The following is a 19,688-nucleotide window of genomic DNA, read 5'->3' as shown; positions in this document are numbered from 1 at the left end:
TGAAAAAAGAAAATCTGGTTTTGTGGGTATTTAAGTTTTACCTTAGACTCGTCATCCTTCTTTTTGATTTGCTTGAGTTTAGCAATTTGGGAATGTGGATCCTAAGTCTTAAGCAGTCATTCAAAAGTTCCCTGAAACAGCAACTTTCCAATTTGGTGTTTCCTTATGAACAGTTTTCTTCGTATCAATCTGTGTCTCTTGTTCACTCTAAAATGGTGATGACAGTTTTGATCAGAAGGGCCAGTGGAAGAGACGAACATGCATGTATTGATTCTGTATGCTCACAAGCAAGAGCTTACATGGTATGGTAATTTCTGGTGTATACCACTAGGTGTTGCAGTTAGACACTGTCTGCAATACCAAGCTGCAAGAGCTTGTGCCGGGGTATGTTGCTCGTACAAAAAGTCGGCTTGTGAAGTGCTGTCTTCTTTCTACCTGTGTTTTAGGAATCGCTTCATTCTTTAATGGCGACACTGAGTTCTTCAAATCCTTTCTTTGTTCGGTGCATCAAACCCAACGTACAGAAGGTAAGATTTAAAATCACTTCTGTTTTTTCTATATGTCTGTTTTCTATTCTGTCTGTTTATTTACTGCTGTATGAAACAGAGGGTAGTGTTCTTCACTGACTTTGTTCTGTTACAGAATTATGTTTTTAAACCAGACTTGGAAACTAAGGCTTACTGTATCGATTTGTCTTTTGAGTCACAGATAATGAAAGGTAATGTCAAGACTTTTTTAGATATGTTGGAGGGCTCTCTAGAAATGAAGCAGTAATGGTATAGTGATTGCTGAAGTTAATATTGTTAGCCTGGTCCTAATACTCTGGGGTTTTGCGCATCTGTTTCTGGCTTTATAGACCGTTATTCAGGTATGGTCTGCTTATGTCAAAAATGCAACAGGCAGAAGTGCTAATGAATCTGATTTATGGTTTTCACTTGGCAACTTAGAAATAGGTGGCTTTGCTATAAATCCAGTTTTACATGTTACATTTTTCTGGGATGTCTAGTTAATCGGGACACTGACACAGCAAACCTGGCAGATTTCATTGCAGGTTTTTGTGTTACCTGGACGGTATATCCTTGACATTACATGTTTTCAGTTGCTAACTGTTAACTCTGCTTTTGCACTGTTACTTGTGGTGTGTCAAATAATATGCAGATTGCAGTGGGCACCTTGGCAAGAGGGAACAGCCTGGAAGCATATATGTGCAGCGAGCCCCTGGTCACTGAGGGTGGGCAGTTCGGAAAAGCTTGTTTTCCTCCCTGCTCCCCTTTCTGCCGAGAAGCCCCATGACCCTTATAAAGCCCACCTGCTGCCACTGGAGTATAAGAATTTCAATAACTCACATGTTTTCCTTATTTGTCCTTTTGCATCCGAGTAAGGCTCATCTCCACAGTACTAAGGTCACAAGAATTTGCCATAGTTGATGCCAGAACCAGGCACTTGTTGCGTTTCCACAGCAAAGAAAACACTGAGTTCCCACTCCCATGTTCCTTGTTGCTCTACCAGTCTTTTCCCACTAGAATGCTCCATCCCTGACAAATTTGGCATACACTACTGTATCTGCACATATATTTTACTATCATTAAAACAAAGTTCTCACAGAATTAGCAGCTGTGCAACCAAAAGGCGCTTGAAACAGCCTCAGTCTCAGGAAATCACATCTAATTGCAGGAGTGCATGCAGGAACAGATTGGGAAATTCCTGCAGACAATCCCTTTCAAAGTATGTATAAAATGTTACTGAAATCTTACACAAAAAGTTTGTCCTTGTTTTCCATTTGCTTTAATTTGATTGCAAATTTAACTTGATTCAATGGCTTTACCAAATAAGAAATCCTATTTGAAGAACAAGAGTAGAGAAAAGGGTCACACAGATTACCTGGTGTTGTTGATTCAGTAGACTTCATGGAATATGAGAAGGAAAGCCATATGTAATACCTGTCGATTCTTTGCGCAGGGAAGCGTTCTCAAAATGCATTTTTGCGATTCACTGTTTTAGGATTTGTCTGCTGTGCACTGCTCTCTGTTCCCCGTCATATCTCACAGACAGCAATTTTTAGTGATGATCTTGCGGCGTTGTTGGTGTTGTTCCTTCTGCAATGGTGCAGGTACAGGAGCAGGCACATGAACAGCATTTGGCTCCTCTGTAGCTCAGCTGGATTCTGTGGATGCACATGATATTAAACATTTCTTAGTTTGTCCTATCATACAGCATATCGCTTCTTTTCAGTTATACAAAGGAAAATAAAGTGAGTCAGTTTGCATAGCTCTGAACCAGCACGGCTCAGACATGTTAGCTGTGCATGGACTACCAGGGATTATCGCATACGTGACTCACTGTGCAGGGTTGGATAGAAGCAGAACTGCTTGAAACATTCAGATGAGCTGCTGGAACAGAGAAACTGGAATTGAAAGAAAGTAAAAATCTTCACTGGGCATTTTCCTCTGTGTTTTCTGTCCATAGTTTTTACTCTGCAGTGATGGTGATATGTCACTCTTCAAGCAGTACTTAAACAGTACTTGCCAAATAACAAATGATGTGAAAGAAAGGGGTGTTTTAATTGCTTTTTTGAAATATGCAGAATTAAAGGAGAGCTGGCCCAGGGAGACTCAGCAAAGAGAGAGCTGAAGCTGTGTTATCAGGAGCAAAGCCTCTCAAGCTACTCATTGCTCTCTGGGTTGGGTACAAAGAGGTGACACACCTGTCAGCGAGCATCCTCTGTAGCTCTGGAGGGGAGGAGGTGGTGGTGCTCGAGAGCTGTTTTACTCTGGAAGTATGTTTGAATTCTGTAGGTGAATGAGGTTGAGCAGTTGGAACACAAATTCAAGCCTTTGAAAAGCAGAACGTGCAGCAGAGAGTACTTTCTGTTATAGACATTAAAGTGTATTCCTGTTGGATAAGGGCTGTGATAATTTACAGTAATTATTTGATTTTTAATTGATCAAAAGTTTAATTTTTAAATATGTGACAGTGGCAAGCAAAACCAATTCAGCATATGCAGTAAACCACCAAACATTTACATATCAAAGCAGGATCTACACTCATTAGCGCAATTTCCTAAAGGGAGCGCACAGGGTACCTGACCTTTCGTCACAAGACATTTCAGCGAGCAGGCCTCAGACAGAAGAACAGAGGACCCATTAATCTTTGGGAGAACCCCAAACAATCAGTGTATCTGTTTTCACAGTTTCCAGCCTGTTCTGAACTAGCCATAATGTGGAAACTTTTCCACTTGGTATGCTTAATGAGTATTTTCTGCTAATGATGGGTCTTTCTCCTCAGCTCCCCTTATCTTCCATGCAGCTTGTGGAACTACGTATCATTTCATCCTTTTGAACTTTGACACATCTTCCTCTGTTTCTTGGTCTCATGTTTTTTCCCTGCTTCCTGTTCTATTTGATAATGATTCATCCCTGCAACTTTGCCTGTTCTGGTCTCCATCTATACTTTTTTGTACACCTTAAATAAATTAAAAAAAACCTCAAACACCACCACCAAAAAACCCCAAGAAAAAAACTAAACAAAACTGACTGTCTTTTTAAAACAAACTACAACCATTGCAACAGCCATCAGCTGAATGTTTCTTCCAGCTTGCTGCTATTAATAAAGTTGCTAAGCCTTGATGCCACTCAGGAGATGGTTCAGGGTAAATTTAAGATCTGAACTTCCTATGCAGGCTGTTTCAGAGGCAGAAATTTTCCTGTTGGCCAGATAGAGCCAGCCTCAGTCAGATTGGCTCAAGTGCCTTCTCAAGTTCCCTTCTCCATTTAGGATTTTTCTTCAGAAAATATATTGGCATAATCATAGCGAGTGGCATAATAGTGGCATCATTGTTGTGAGTGGCCCCCACCTCCCGCATCCCATGGCCTCGTCTGTGCTGGTCTCTTAAAGCCTCAATTATTACAGCTTGCTTCTGTAATTCCCTGTTCTTGAGACTTCAGCAGGTTCAGACGCAGCTGTTCTCTCGTGCACCTAGCTAGGTACGTGCACTTCTCTTTGGTTACAGATCTAAGTCCAGCTTGGTAGGAAACCTGTGTTGGTGTGTGCCACCCCAACAGGATTGCAGGGTCTGTATTCACCTCCCTGTCCGCTCATTTATTGTCTGTCTCATTCCTCTGTTGCAGTGATGGTCTTGCCACTGGTAAGATAAAAGCCGCCTTCTCTGAAGCTTGTGAGCTCTGAAGGGGCAATTCTGTTTCTCTGCAGGTTTTTTTTGTAATAATTCATTTTTTTAATCTTAAAATTTAATTAGGTAAAGAAATGAGACAAAATTAATTCTGTATTGTAAACCTACTGCAGGGTAGGGGTTATAGGGAGCAACAGAAAAAGTGAAACTAGTAATAACTTTGCAATTCAAAGGAAGACTGGTAGAAAAAGGTCTGTAATAAATTCTGTGAGGCTTACTGCTGCTTAGGAGTCCTATCATGCTCCATATTCATTCTGGGAAAATTACTATCAAGGCAGTAAGATGCTAACATCGCTGCTGGGGACAGAGCCATTTAAAGGGATCAAGGTATGGCTATTGGCACCCGCAGTGAAGTTTGAGGCGTAGGTCATTCATTAATAGCCATGAGACACCCTGGAATAGCAAGCAGTATGTCCCCTAATATGAAATAAGATGCAAATCTATTTCACCTGGCGTTTCAATTAAACTTGTGCTCTTAAAATAGCTCTGAATCATTACAAGTGTAAGTATAGCATGATACCAACCTAAACACTGGTTACAAGTACAGCTCAGGAACGCGGTACAAAGGAACAATGAGAGAACAGCTCGGCCCCATCTGTGAGGATGATTGTATGCAGGGTGTGGAGCAGGTACAAGTTCAGTGAACGCAGTGTGCAAACTGGTTGTCAAGCTGGAATTGCAATATTGTCATATTGAGGCTTGACTGTATGAATTACTGAGTTTGCCTTGTAGAGAGAGTCTTTTGCAGAAATAGGGATAAGGACAGTGCAAGTATAATCCCACTGCATTGAGAACAGCACTGACATAAAACCTTGGAAGATGCAGGGAGGGAGACTCTGAGCTTGAGGGATATGCTCTGATACCTTCAGCACAGGATTGCTAAGCATCTGGATAAAACTCTGCTTTTAAAAATCTTTATTTTAAAAAATTATCCTAGTACAGTGGTCCAGCTTCAAACTGTGCACATCCTACTGCAGTTATATACCAAGCATGTGCTTTATACACCAGCCTCAGTCACTCAGCAGACTCTGAGTCTCATTACTGGGGAGTAGATGCCTTTGTGGGTTTTTAAAGATGCTGAGCCCAGCAGTTAAAAGTTAAAAAGTGTTAGGCCCTAAATGGAGGTGTCTATGGTTTACTCAGTTGCAGAGCCCTGGGGTAGCCCTTCTGCAGTGAAGCTGCAATGTTCTCTGGTGCTGGGAGCTAGCAGATCACAGGGTAAATTTGACTTACTATCCATCAGAAAAAGGGAATAGAAAGCCTGTTCATCACGTTAATAGCTACTCTGTCATACTTTGGAAGTAAAGAGAATAGATTATATGGCCCAGGTACAGCTGCTGGGTATATGCAGTGCTATCTGTAGAAAGTTAAGGTCTAGTAGTATACAGCTGTAGAAGCAGCTCGTGTATTGCCTATTTTAAAAATCTCTCTTTAATCTCAGTTGTTCTCAATAAACACTTGTTTTAAGAAGGCTTTCTGGCTGCCAATTACTGCTGTCATTGCTTCTGGAGGAAGCAGAGCCACAGGCTCTGAGCAGAGATCGGGCTTGCTAGGGCAGCGTGGGTCAGGCTCAGGGAGCAGCTGTTCGGGCGCATCCTTTGGGAGACGAGCCACCATTTCCAAATACATAGCGTGTTGGCCCCATCTTGCAGGCCAACAAGTGCATGGGGCCAAATACAAACTATTTAGCCTTTTAACTAGTTCATAAAGCTTTATTGTTCGTAATCAGGAAGGCACAGTCGTAAGATGTGGCATCATGCCCGGCCAGCGCCACTTAATTCAGCTACCTGGATCTTGTCGCCTTGGGTTTTGCAGAATTACATAGCTTCAAATCAAGACTTGTGGAGTATGTCCCAGCTGCATCATTTTCTGGCACATCACTTGAGTAATTAGGTCAGGCGCTAGAAGAATCCTTAGGTAAAAGTGATAAGGAGAGTGGGTGTGAGGAAAGCAATTGCTCCTGCTCGCAAAGTGCCGGCAGTAATGTTACGTGTGAATCTGAATCCCTGGCTGAAAGAACAAGACGATTCCTGCAAGGAGTTTCGTGCTGCACAGGCAGTGCCTGTCTTCTGTGTCACCTCCGAAAGATCGCTCCCATCACTCCTGCGGTGCAGCGTGTCGGTGATGCTGCCTGGGAGGCACTGGGTTGTTCCTTTGTCCCAATCTCAGAGCGTCGCTGCTTGCGGGGCTGAAGTAGGTCATTCCACTCTCCAGGCAATCACCCAGACAGGCATGTCCTTCTTCTTCATCAAGGTTTGTTGTTTACTAAGCAGGGCTGACTAGGCATCCCTTTGCTAAGTGTATTAGGGTTTGTCTTTCAGTGACCATGGTATAAAGAGTTTAAAACTGAGGTGTCGAAGGCTGGGCTTAGAGAGCTGAGATGGGGTGCTGCCGGGGAGGGAGCAGACGCTGTGCTGTAGAGGTTGCATCAAACTCCAGGCAGTGCAGGCAAACAGATTTTTGCATGTTTTGCAGCACGTACGTGCACAGTTACCAAGTTTCCCGGAAAGACCATTTGACAGGACTTTGTCCACAGGTGGTAGGAATAATTTTTGGATGTGGGATAGTAACGGTGGCAGCGTGCTCTTGTGAGCAGGATGGGGGGACGCATGGGGTGTAAACGCTACTTCAGGAGGGACATGGGAGGAAGTGGCCTGAAGGGCAAGGTACCAGAACCATTCTGGGGAAAGATAAAATGCCTAGGAGTGGGGTATTTTTAAAATGCAACACTTGCTGTGTAGTTCAGTGTAATATTTAGAAGTGAGAAGAGTTTTGACTGCCGCAGCAATTGATCTGTCAGCAGGAGAGGGTCTGACCACCTCTAGCTGACTCCAAGCACTGCAGTAATTCTGCATTTTGTGCCACCTGATGGATTTTTTGTGTTTTATGAATTCCTTCATATGTGATTGTGTGACATGGATGGGCATTTGTGGAACTGCAACTACTGATCTCAAGTCTGAAGTATTTGCTTTTTATAAATACCAAGCAAAGAACTTGGCTTTTCTTCCTTCTTGTGCACTCTACCAAGTATTTGAATTGCAAGCATTGTCATGCAAATGTATGCGTAGAAAAAGCGTGTACTTCATCAAGCTTTGGAAGTTTTCTTTTTTAACTACAACAAAAAAAATCCCCTACATCTCTAGATGGCAATTTACATTCAAATCCTGTTTGCTGTGTTCTCATGGTAACTACTCCAAGGGAATATGCACAGTCCATGATAAATAGACATCCAAAAGCATTGCTGGGGTACAGAGTATTGTTCTCTAGCAAAAACGTTAACGTACGTAACTCCCTTGCTAAACTGCGTTTTAGGGCATTTTGCGCATTTTATCTATTAAGGTTTAGGAATCTGTTGGCTGTGAAATATATTTACATTCTTGATGCCTATAAGGTGAGATTAGTGTCCTGTTAGTCAGGAATATCTACAGCAATTGCCGTAGAGCCAGCCCTCGCTAGGCTTGACTTCCTTTGAGTAGCAGCAGGAATGAATTAAGCAAGTACAGCCAAAGATATCACATGAAAGACTTGAAATACCAGTGAGCTGAAGAAAGCTCTGTTCTGTGTGTGTGTGCATAGCTGCAACTGCTAAAGATTCAGTTTTTCACAATGGGCGAACGCTGAAGGGTGAAAAAGCCTTAAAAGGTAAGGGATTTAATTCATGCAGGTTTTTTAATAATTTTAGTCTTGCATACTTGGAGCAAGCAGTGGACTTGTAGCAAAAGAAAAGAAAGTGCCTGGAGTTTGGCTGAGCAAGCTGGACTGGAAATGTTTCTGGGCTTGTATTTTCTTTTAAAGAGGGTAAATGCAAGCAGAATCAAGTTTACGAAAAAATGACGATATCTACTGGTCTAATCATATTTTTGAATGCCAGGAGAGCTTTGCTGCCAAGCAGTCTCCTTTAATAAATCACACTCCGTTTGAAAGTTAAAGGGGTGATTGTTCACAGAGCAGGGAAGAAGTCAGCAGTAGAGCTGTGCGTGCAGAGGGGGGACGACCTGTGTTGTACTGATGGGCTGCTTTCTGGAGAAAGATCTTTTCTGTTTTTCAGCAGTCTATGGTGTAGATTCAGGAAAACCAGCTATGTAAAGTTTAGCACCGTAGTATTCCTGTAATTTATTAAGGCGTAAGGCATGGCTGTAGTTTTGCTTTGATTACATGATAAGAAAGCGACACTGGGGGTGTGTTCAGGGGTGGGGGGAGTCCAGCGAGATACCTGCAGCACCCAGAAGTCTAAACTAATTTTGTTTTACTGGAGAAACTTGATGCGGCACATTTGAGACAGTAATTTTTTCACCATAGAAATACAGGAAACAGAATATGCCTGGAAAAAAAATAAAATAATTGCAGTAGTAATGGAAAGGATACTATAGCAGCAGTATATTTTGACTTCATTTGCTGTGTCAGCTCCTTCCTTCCACCCCCAATGAAATAAACCCCCCAACCCAGCAGGTAAAATAGCTCTGTTCTTCACCGCTGATTGCCTTTGCTTCTGGGATCTGCATTTTGCTCCTTGCTTTCCCACTTAAAGAGCTTGCCTCTGCAAACATTAGAATTCAGCCACAGGGTAGAAAATTAGGATAAAATTGCTTGAGAGAACCTGTTATGAAGGGAGTGGGTTTGATCCTGCATCATTGAAGGCTATGGGAGTTTTATTCTGGTCTCAAGAAGAGCAACCCTAGATTTGCCTTGCAAATCTAGATGGAGGAGATACCATCTGATAAAGTGCCTATGGGACTGGGAAAGGGGGTTCTCATAACCTGTAGTTGTTCTTCTCTCACTGATGTTAAGATGTGTCCTTTTAAATCCCAAGTGGTAACAGTGGTGATAGGTCAAAATCATAGGTGTTTTTGTTGTGTGGAACATCAATGATACATGTTCAGTATTTCTTTTGCTAAAACTGCTTAATCTCAAAAAGATAATATTTGTTTGTTTCTCATTTGTTGGCTTATTAAAAAAAAACCTGTATTTACAACCTGTAACATAAATGGAAGCATAACAACAATGATTTTTTCCAATACAGCTAGATTACTGATAGGAATTATCTGAAAGTTACAGTACTGTCCCAACTGTTCGCAGATCTTTGTCAGAGCTAACCTCAGAACACAAAATCCATGTCAAGAGCAGAAGGTAATGTTGTTTAAGAATAGATTTGGGTCGGTTGCTAAAGTTTTTTCTCTTCAACTGTATTTATTTGTTTACATGTAGATATATGTGGCTTTTCTTAATTTAGTCACAGGATGTGGCGAAGCAGCAAAGACTTCATGGGGGGAAAACCTCATTGTGATGAATTTGTAAGGACAAAGTACACTTCAGAACATCTGCTGTCACCTTGTAAGATGAAACTTTAAACATGAAACATTTGCTGAAAGTGCATTAAAGCATCTTTGCTGTCTAACATGCTCAGAATTTAGTGATTCTGGTGGTTTTAGGCAGTTTATAAGCCTAAGAAGCAAGGCAGGTCCATTCCTAACACTGTTGTTATTTCACTGTGAAGAGTTACAGAAGTTGAGGCTGTTGTTTCAGTTGTATGCAGTAGAATGTAGTAGGTGTAAAGTCTGTGTTTCAGGACATCCGCTGAGTTGTAGCTGTGTGGCAGCAGTCAGCGTAAACTCAAGGAAGTTTTTGGCTGACACATGATGAGGTTTGAGGTTACTGTTGTTGGTTTGTCTCCTCCACGTTCCTGGTGTGCGTTCCCTGCTCAGGCAGCTGTTTCGCTGTTTGTTCCCAAGCACAGGGTAAGTGTACGCTCTGGTCAGGTCTGTGAAGTTGCTGGTGAGCCAAGAAGCCCATTGCACTGTGTCAATCATTCAGGCACCAGGAAGTTTTTTGTTTTGGCTGCTACCTTGGATTGTCACACACACTTGTGAGCATTGCACAATGTTTAGTGTAGAAAAGGCAAGTTTGTCACCAAACTCATAGTGCAGTGTTATATTTCCACTGTTTACATGATGAGATCTATCATGGCATTTTTGAAGCTTACTTTCTGAAGATGTAGACATCTCAAGCATTAAGTATGTAGTAAATAGGGGCTTTGGGGAGGGTGGGTCTCAAAACTTTTAATAGTCAAGGAGAGATAAAGTAGATGGGTTGAGAGAGGACATCCAGTTTCAGAAAGCCAGATAAATGCCAAATTCTCTGTGATACTGCCTTTCTCAAATGAATGGCTGCCCCAGATTCAGCATGAAGAGGATGAGTACATACATCTGCAGCTTGCCAGCCACATCATTTGTGCATATTTAACCAAAAAGAAACAGTGTCCAGCCTCATTAATTAAGTGGTCTTTCAAAGAGAGAAATGATTGTTTCTGTTAAAAGTGGTTTAGCACTTAAATTAGCTTCAGAGAGGTTTTTAATGTAACTAAAAAATTCACAAAGTCACGTTTAGGAAAGCTGGTCCTATCTTCAGGGTCTCTTTCTGACTCTTAACATTAAGGGCTATGTTTCGTTGTATATTTAAGTGAGCCTAGGAATTTTTCAGGGGAGAAATGGCTGTTCAGCCATCCAAAATTGCCATTTCCCTCTGACTGCTGGTGTGCACAACCTGGCACGTTCTTAAGGGGCATGTGCATCTCATTGGCCTCAGTGAGTTCCAAGCACACGTCTAAAAGCTTTGCTTAAGTTATTACTAGTTCTATGCTGCTGTGGGTGTGCTGGCCAGCACATAACAGAGTACCTGGAGCCACGATGCCTCCTGTCACCCAGCTTTGAAGAGGAGCGAGGCATATGTACAGCTCCCTTACGGTCGTGTACCCAGCCTAAAGTTGGGAGTCGCCTGTGCAGAGGAAGAGGGAAGACTTCTTACATCTATTGCTCCAGTGGCCTGGAGTCCATGCTGCTGGCCAGTCCTGGGAGAACGTGGAACTATGATAGTGCTGGTATGTAAGCAGTGAAAATGCATCCAACCAATCATGGAGTCTCAACGGTTTGTTTTTATCACTATCAGAAAATACAGAAGATGGTTAGAAAAAATCTACTTCTGGGCCAGGAAGAGCCATATTCTTATTTAAATGTGGCACAGCAGATTGTAAAACCATAAGTAAGGGCAGAACTTTTCTCCACAGGATCATCTTAAAAAATCGGTAAAGTCAACTGAGTGCTTCACGTAACTGAGAAAAGATGGAAATTGCCTTGAAGAAACAAAGGGCCATTGGCCAGCGTCCCTGCCTGTAAATTCTGCAGGCTTTGTAGAGATGAATAGTGGCATCACAATTAAATCATTCAGAAGGTGGTTCAATATTAAATTAGTTAGGTCCTGATGTAATTTTACCGTCTATTACAATTCATTCTTTCTCTCTGAATATGCGTGTGTGTAGTTAGATCAGTTAATAGTTTGATGACACATTGGTGTTAAGGGAGGTTTCTTGCCATCCATTTTGGGTAACTGCACTATGGTAATAAAGCAAAGTTAATTTACTCTGCAGTTAACTCTTATTTCACAGATGTATAGGAATTGGAACAAAGTAGTAGTTTGTGCAATTTTTTTTTTTGTGTGAGGGGAAAAATATATGGTGACTTTCATGGCAAGTGTTAACAGTTGCCAATATATAACCTATAACAGTGAGATGACAATGTTTTTTTACTCTGCCAATTGCAATTATTAGCAATGCTTGCAGGAAGCACAGGAGCTACCTCATGTTCTAGCCAAGATGGTGTTGACTCACCTGTGCCTTTAGCGTGGCCTCTGTGGCAGCACAGATAGCTGTGAACTGCAGGGCTCCTCCATCCCGTGTTTATAAAATATATGAAGAAATCAGTAAAGGGGCTTTTTGTTTGGGTTAGGGTGGAAATTTCATAATTATCAGAAATATCTAATTTGATTTTGATGTGGTTCTCAGATACATCAAAGAACTTGAGTAGGATACTTTCCAACTCTTAATGGGGGGCGGGATGGGACGGGACTGTTGCGTTACAACAAAGCAGTCCAAGAAGAACATACTTGTTGCCTTTTTCTGTGAGATGACTGTACATAAGAACAAACAACTACCTTCATTTTCTGTCCCTTTCCCGCAAACACACGCACATACACGTTTCACTAGTCTTTGATACCCCCTTGTCTAGTCGGTCGCAGATCCGCAGGGCAAGTCCTGAATTTACAATGTAAAAATCTGTAAGGATTCGAGAGGAGCAGCTCCAAGGACCAAATTCTAAGAAAAATGCCAAAGTTAGACTGATGCTATTTGAGACGTGCTGAGATACAAGGTGTAGGAGTAATTAACATACTGACTACATGGGACTGAGCTGGGTCATTTATCTGGGCCATCACGCAACTCTTGCTGTGTGCCAGGTAGATGTCTGTGCTGATCACGGAGATCCCCATCGCTCTCTGTAAACTTGAATTTCCCCTCTCTAGACTTAAAAAGTATCTTAACTGCGGTGTTACAGGTTTCCTCATACTTTTAAAACGTAAAGCAGATCTCCAGACCACCCATTACAAGTCTGCTGCAGCATAGCTCTCGGGCAGCCCCCCCGATATCCTGGCCTCTCTCAGGTTGAAGCGAACCCTCGGTAAATGATGAAAACCAGCAAGAACCATGCACAGCCTGATGGGGCATTTTTGGTGCAGAGAGGCCCACCTGCCGGCTACTCTGGCGGGGGCCGGTGCGGGGTCCCTGGGGGAGCCAGGCAGCAGGGCTGCTCTGGGAGGGCCGGGTCGCGGCACCCATGTCGGCAGCAGCCCGGAGGCAGCAGCCCTGCCGTGAATGGAGCCCTGTGCCTGGGTGGGAATAATCTGCCCTTTCAGCGCTGCCCGACCTCCGGTGTCCTAGCAACCCAAAGCTGCTCGGCTGAATATTTTGTGGCGTTCCTCATTTACACATATCAGATATTGGCTGTGATTTAAGTTTGGCTGATTGCCCATTATGGCTTTCAAACGAAAGGCTCGATACAGGAAGGAGAGGAGAAAGGGCTCCTTAGGAGATAATTTTATAGAACCGTTTATTTTTTTCGGCGTAGGAATTGCACTGGAACGTTTTCTTGCTTGAGAAAGCACCGAGCAGCAAGTCTCCGCGTTACGTCAGCCTTGTGCTTTGTAGGCGTCTTTTATGGGCCACTGAGGGAATGAACTGCGTGCAGGGTGAAATGCGTTGGAGAAGGAGAAACTGCTTGTGGCCTTAGTATTGAAAAAGGGGTGCGATCAAGTGCTAACTTTTTAACGTTGCTTGAATCTGATTTTGACTTATAGCTAGGAAGTTGCTGGCCCTCATGGCCAGACAACAAACACGTATGCGCCACACTTAGATCAATTAAAGAGAACTCGAACTTCTTTATTATTTTAAACCTTACAGTTTGTGGAGATGTGATTCATGATAGTTGCAGGGCTCTTCCCATTTTTAACAATTGGAGTTGATAATGTGGAGGAGTTTTTTATCATTTTGTGGTGTATGTGTGAAGGCTTTGTAATGTCTTAATCTAAGCTAGTCCATAGTGCTGCAGCCTGTGTCTTCGCAGCCAGTCAGCCCCAGTAAACTCTCAGCCAAACTTCCCTTGCTGGACCGCCAAATACTTGCGTAAGTGATGAACTTGCTTCCTGCCAAGGTGAAGTTTGCATGTGGGAAGCGCGGTTCCGGACCGTACCGTCCGCTTGCAAGCCGGGAGCTGTCTGTCTTGTTTCTCTCGCTGATGCGGAGTCGGTCTTCAGGAGACCCAATACCAAAGGTTACAGAAGTCAGCACTAAGCTTCTTCAAATAAGTACAAATAGTATGTTTTCCACAACTGGAGAGCTGAAAGGGGACTAGTTTGATCTTTTAGTCTAACTTGCTGCATGGCAAACTGTAAGGAAACCATTAACACCTGCTGCGAGGAGGAGGAGGAAGAGGACATCCTGTGTTTTCTTTGAAGTGTCTGGTGGCTTTAGATGGTCCTTGGGTCCTTACCACCTTGGGTGAGCTCTTCCAATGAATACACTCAGTGAGAAAAAGGTGTGCCTTCTGGTTTGGATATGTCTTGCTTTGATTTTCATGCTATTTATGTCTTTATCTGCTGTATATTAGAAATGGTTGTTGAATGTATGCTCTTGGTATAGCTACTCACAGATTACTATCAAGGCATCTCAGCTTTCTTATTGATGAGCTCCTTAAGGCTTTTATTGAAGTCACTTACTGCTTTTTTTACTCAGATCTTTATTCTTATGGCTCTTATCTAAATGGTTTCCAGTGTAGCAGTCTCCTTTATTGCGCTCCAAAACTGGACACAACATTTCAGTAGCAGTCACGTAGCTGAGGAACACAGGTTAGCCCACAAATCACTAAACTGACTTCTGAAATATCAGAGAACTTTTAGTATTCTCTTTAAAGCAGTGCCCCGTCTCAAGACGTAAATGGCATTTAGGCATGTGGTCCTAAAGGAATAGGGTGTGACCAGGTCTAGAGAAGCAGCAGGTGGGTGCCCAGGACTGAAGCAGAGAATAAAGTGAGATTTGGATTTGGAGTCCTCTTCTCATCTGCTTGTGCTCCATGAGTTGGTATCTCTTGTCCCTCTGTGGAGTGCGATGCTAGCTCCCTCCACCCGTGCATCGAGGTTCTTCCACCTCCTCCTTTCTACTCACCTGTAATAGAGAAGAGGAGGCAATATCCACGTATCCTGTCTCCCCCATATGGAGCTGCGGTCTGCAAAAAGATTGCTCAGTTTCACGTCACCAGGGAAAGCAAGGGGAGTTGTGATAATGTGGATCAAAGTTATCATCTGCAATACTATTTCAGGATGTACTGCTGAAGTGACACTGTATTAGCATTTCAGTGAGAACTAGCTACATGGAGGGTTTCACATATTCAAGTGTGAGATTACTTGTAGTAACACTACACTAGGTAATGGAAGTACACAGGATTAGGTTCTTAGACGGGTTGTTACAAGAAAAGATTTTACAGCTATGTCAGACTTTGGCCATGCAAGATGAAATTCATCTTAAACAGTTTTATTTTTAGTTTTTTCATCCTAATTTTCTATCCCCTGATGAAACTTTACATCTTTCAGGAATAAATGCTTGATACTATACAGCGTTATCTGAAGATACAGTGTTAGAGAAACCATCTTAAAATATGATTTTAATTATAGAAATGGACTTATACGCCCAGCCTGCCCATAAGCTGTCAAATAACAAAAAAACCTGTAAGGTGTAGACAAAAAGTCTGGCATGGAGGAATGAAAGTACAGTGGAAAAATTTACAAAAGAAAAGAAAAATAAGGATGGGGTCTCAGTCCATGTAAGTTATTTGATGTCATTGCTGACGTGGAGGGTGAGGATTTCACCATCTGCAATTGGTCTGTATGCAGCCTCAGCAGACGCGGAGCGGTGTGTGCAGTTGTTTTCTTTACCATTGTAATGAACAGCGGTGACATTGGTGTTGGCTGTCCTGACGTGGGGTCGGTGAGGAAGGACAGCTGTCCTTGCGGTTAGTACCTCACAGCGTGTTTCTTCACGGCATGTCTGCGGCTGTCAGGCAGCCTGATTGACTTTCTTCAGGAGAAGCCTGCTGACCGCTCACAGTGTGGGGAGAATGAGGCCAGATTGGGGCTGAGTCTGCAGGGACTGGAGGCTTTAGTGAGCATGACCTCCGATGAAATGGCAACAGTTTGCTCGCAGGTGGAGAAGGAGGGTCCATGACCAGTCCCAGCTGGGGCCCTTGCTGCGAGTCGCACCTTCTGTCAGCGTGCTGAGACCCTGCCAGAGTGGCTTCAAACCTTAAATCCCTCTTTTCCCAAATGCTCTTAATTGCCTGTCTCGCATGGACGGTCCTGCAGTTGCTGTTTGGGGACAAACAGCCCCTGAGACTTGCCGTGCATTTCAATGGGCTCCCTGAATAATGTATTCAGGCAACAAGGGCTCGCTCCAGCTGAAAATTCAGGCAATCACGTAGATAGCTCTAAACATGCACTTAAGAAAACTTAAATATCTCTGGTGTTCAGGCCTGTGTCTCCAACAATCCATTCCTATTCCATGAAGTTGTAACCTGTGTGTAAGAAATAACACTGTCATTTTGAGGAGGTAGCATTCCTCTGGGCCTGGATGAGAGAGGTAGACAAATTTTGTCTTCCTTTAGAAGAAATTCTGTATACCTTTAGAAAGGAAGGTTCACAAAGAGGCCGTTGTGTGTTTACTAAGGGGTACCATTTAGTCCATACAAACCAAACAAAAAGATTATTCTGAAATGCGAGAGTACAGTGACAATGACTAATAAAAAGTAGATTAAATACCTCCAGGATTGTGAGTTTATTGATTGTTGTTGACAAAAGCGTGAAATCGCAGCAAGCTGGTCAGAATCATTTGAGCATCTTTTCTCCAACAATGAAGCTAGTTCCAGCTCTTATCTTTGCTATATATAGACAGGCGGGACCTAAAATATGATACAGCATCTTTGTAGATGGATCTAACTCAGCGGTGTCTTGACCTAGTTGAAACCTTTAAATGCTAGTGCAAATGGTCAGTGTGGTAATATACTGCTTCATAGCTCTTAAATGGGCTGCTGCCTTAAAAATACCCTTGAGATGCCCTTGCTTGTAAAGCAAGCTGGGTGACAGGCTGAATAGAAATACCAAAGCATTTTCACATTTGTTTATTGAGTCTCCTTCTTTAACTGTTTTGGTACAGTAGAACAACTCTAAAATTACAGTGTTCCTTTTATACAGTATTATTTTTAGTACGGGCAACTCTAACCTGTGGCATGAGAGTGGCTAATTCTGAAGTCTGTCTCTTATCTGAAATACACAGGGCTGGAAGATGAGTCACACAGGTCAGATGCAGTAGTTGGAGTTGAGATCAGCTAATCGTGTAAACGTTTGCTGTTGGTAAATGCAGTACTTTCAAGTTCAGACCTGCAGCGATTGTGTAAAAGAGCCAGCATATCATTACTGAGTTTACGGTGAAATCCGACCTGGAGTTTGCAGGAGAATTTTTTAAGACACAAGTGTTGTTGCGATATACCCATGCTCTTTTTTTCTAGCAAGTTACCACCAGCAGCGTTAATAATTTTTAAAGGCTTTTTATGGGTTTTGGGGGAGGGTGTGTGGATAAAGGCCAGGAGAACTGCGGAGATGCAAAACACTTACCGTTATTTCAAGTTTATCCAAATATTCCTTGACTTGCCAGTGCCATACAGTAGAAACACCAAATAAACTTTTTAGCTGTGGCATGTTCTTTGTTTTTATTCTCCTATGGTGTTTGTCTGTGCACACAAATACTCCGGGATGGTAAGGGAATGTCTTCAGAAACAAAGCAGTCATCAAACTTGTCTATGTTTTGATCTGAACCTGTTCTGGTTACAGCTAGCTGCGTGCTAGAGATGACCATAGAGGGCTTCTTTCCTTGAAATACTCATGCTCTTAGGTCAGCGGGACCTGCGTTGGGCAGGACACGCAAAGGTTTTAATGTTCCTTGTGCTGTAAGAGCAGCAGTTCTGAGCTTGAAACTCTGTTGAATAAGCCAATGCTTATTATGTTTACAGTGCAAGCGACCGAAGAAGTGATGGCTTAGAAGAGCAGGGGGTGAAATAGTTTGTTGGCGGTGGGAGGGTGACCAACATGGCACTGCAGCCGAAATCTCTGGATTTGACAGGGAGGTTGCCCTAGCCCTGTCTGTCCGTCCTGGCTTCACAGTGCATTTTCCTATTGCGGGCGCAGGCGTTTCCCTTTCACTTCTTTCAGGTCTCTGGCTTGAATCCTTGCCACAAGTAAAGGCTGCTGAGCAGTATGTATGGACAAGAATAGCTGAGCGTAATGTGGTTTTAAAAAGGCCAACAATGGGCACGCAGAAATTTTCTTATCAGTTCAGCTAGATTATGTATTAGAAGTTAATTTATTCACACTTTTCAAATTTGTCTGAGAGGAAAGGCTGGAATTGGTTTTGACTCATGGAGCTGGTTACTGAGATCAGAAGATCCTGAAGACTGTTTCAGAGAGACCTGGCTTAGTAAGTTCCCCTATTTCTGAAGAAATATCAGTACATGTTTGGATGTGAAAACAAGTTCAAAACCCACTATAAAGCAGGGGAAGACTGACATCTTTTAATTTCTGCTGCTTTTCTCCAGAGTAAAATTGCCAAGACTTCATTTTAGAAGTAAAGAGCAGATTAAAAAAACTAATAAATTGAGAAAAACTATTGTTTTTTAAATAAAAAATACTTTTTCACATCCTGTTACTTGTTTGTCATCTTTTCTCTGTACCTGTCTTTCACCAAACACTTTCCTAAGCCAGGAAAATCAACTCTTTTAAGACACAGTAGCAAAGCTGATACAGTCCTACTCAAGTTCTCACAGGGAAATCGAGAAACAAGGGAATGGAGTTTTTCTTTCCACCTCCCCAGTCTCTCTGTGAAGTTCCTCCTGCCTACATAAAATCCGTGAGGCTGCTGTAATCTGTCATTATTGTGCCTGTACCCTTCTGAGGCAGCCAGTAGTTCAGGGAGGAAGGATTTTCGTGGGGGAAAGTCAAGTATCCTCTGTGTTCAAATGGAGCAAATGATACACGCAACAAAAAAATGTTGTGTTCTCTGTGTGTGTTATCTGGGTGCTTGGGGTCTCCATGAAGGGTGCTGTCCAGGGAAAAGGGATGGTGTTTTTTCGATCCTCAGTCAGCCTGTAATCTAAGGAACTATTTTATCATGAAAATTAAGCGTAGGTGTTAAATTTCTGCCCTAATGGCTGCTTCTAATTGTGATTTCAGGCAGAAGCTTTGCCCTTTAGGAGGCTCACAACAGATCAGAGCAAGCATTTAGCAGCTTAAGGAGCCGCAGTCTCGCCAGCAGAGACTCCAGATCGTATTAAAGCCTTGGCTTTGGTGCTGTCTGGCGCAAATTCAGTGGAGACTTTTGGATTCAGGAAATGATAAATTACAAGTTGTGCTATGAAGGAGTGCACCACGAAAAACACCTTTATCAAGTAGAACAGACCTGACTTGTAGCTATAAATTTCACATTGATGTTGCTCAGTGCCCTAATGTGGCTGTGACCCACGTGAGTCTAGCTGTTGTCTGGCAATTCTGCATGTCAGAGTGGTTTAGTGCTGCCATTCCCTGATAAAAGTGAAATATCTATTGAAAATTGAGTTGATTTGAAGTTGATTGCATTTCTCAGACAGTTTTGGAAGCTATCAGTTGACTTTCTGTTGCCTTCTCTTTTACAAATTTGATCTTACTTTGCAGGAGTCTTACTTTTAACAAGTAATTCAGATTTTTACACTGAAGGACATTGTTTTAAAATCAGTTATGGTTCTGTTGTCTATCTGAAATTTTCCTGCAGAATACAATTTCTTCCCAAGTGTTCATTTGTAAAAAAGTCCATTTTTTACAGAAACACTGGTAAAAATTTAGCAGACCCCAGAGGCGAGTCCTGTCCTGTGTTACTTTGGTATAAATCTGCAAGTTAGCTTCCTTACCACAGAAGTCTGAAGGAGCACCAAGATCCAAGACTGAACATCAGCTGCATAGGTAACCTTTTGTGTGGAGATTTTACACTATTGCAAGTTTAACTCCTTAGTGCTGCACTGAGCATCGTTCAAGTGGAGATGGTCAT

General features: G+C 42.5%; 1 protein-coding gene across 2 annotated transcripts in view; it reads left to right on the top strand.

Moving 5' to 3' along the window:
- MYO10 (myosin X) overlaps positions 1 to 19,688 on the top strand; it is a 170,797-nt gene that overhangs the window by 114,806 nt on the left and 36,303 nt on the right. For both annotated transcript variants that reach the window (XM_054817072.1, XM_054817073.1), the window contains one exon: positions 447 to 527. In XM_054817072.1, coding sequence (XP_054673047.1) covers positions 447 to 527 — 81 coding nt within the window. The remainder of the gene's footprint in view (positions 1 to 446; positions 528 to 19,688) is intronic.

This window comes from Grus americana, chromosome 2 (assembly GCF_028858705.1).
Source record: "Grus americana isolate bGruAme1 chromosome 2, bGruAme1.mat, whole genome shotgun sequence".
NCBI lineage: Eukaryota > Metazoa > Chordata > Aves > Gruiformes > Gruidae > Grus > Grus americana.
This window is presented reverse-complemented; position numbering and strand designations above follow the sequence as displayed.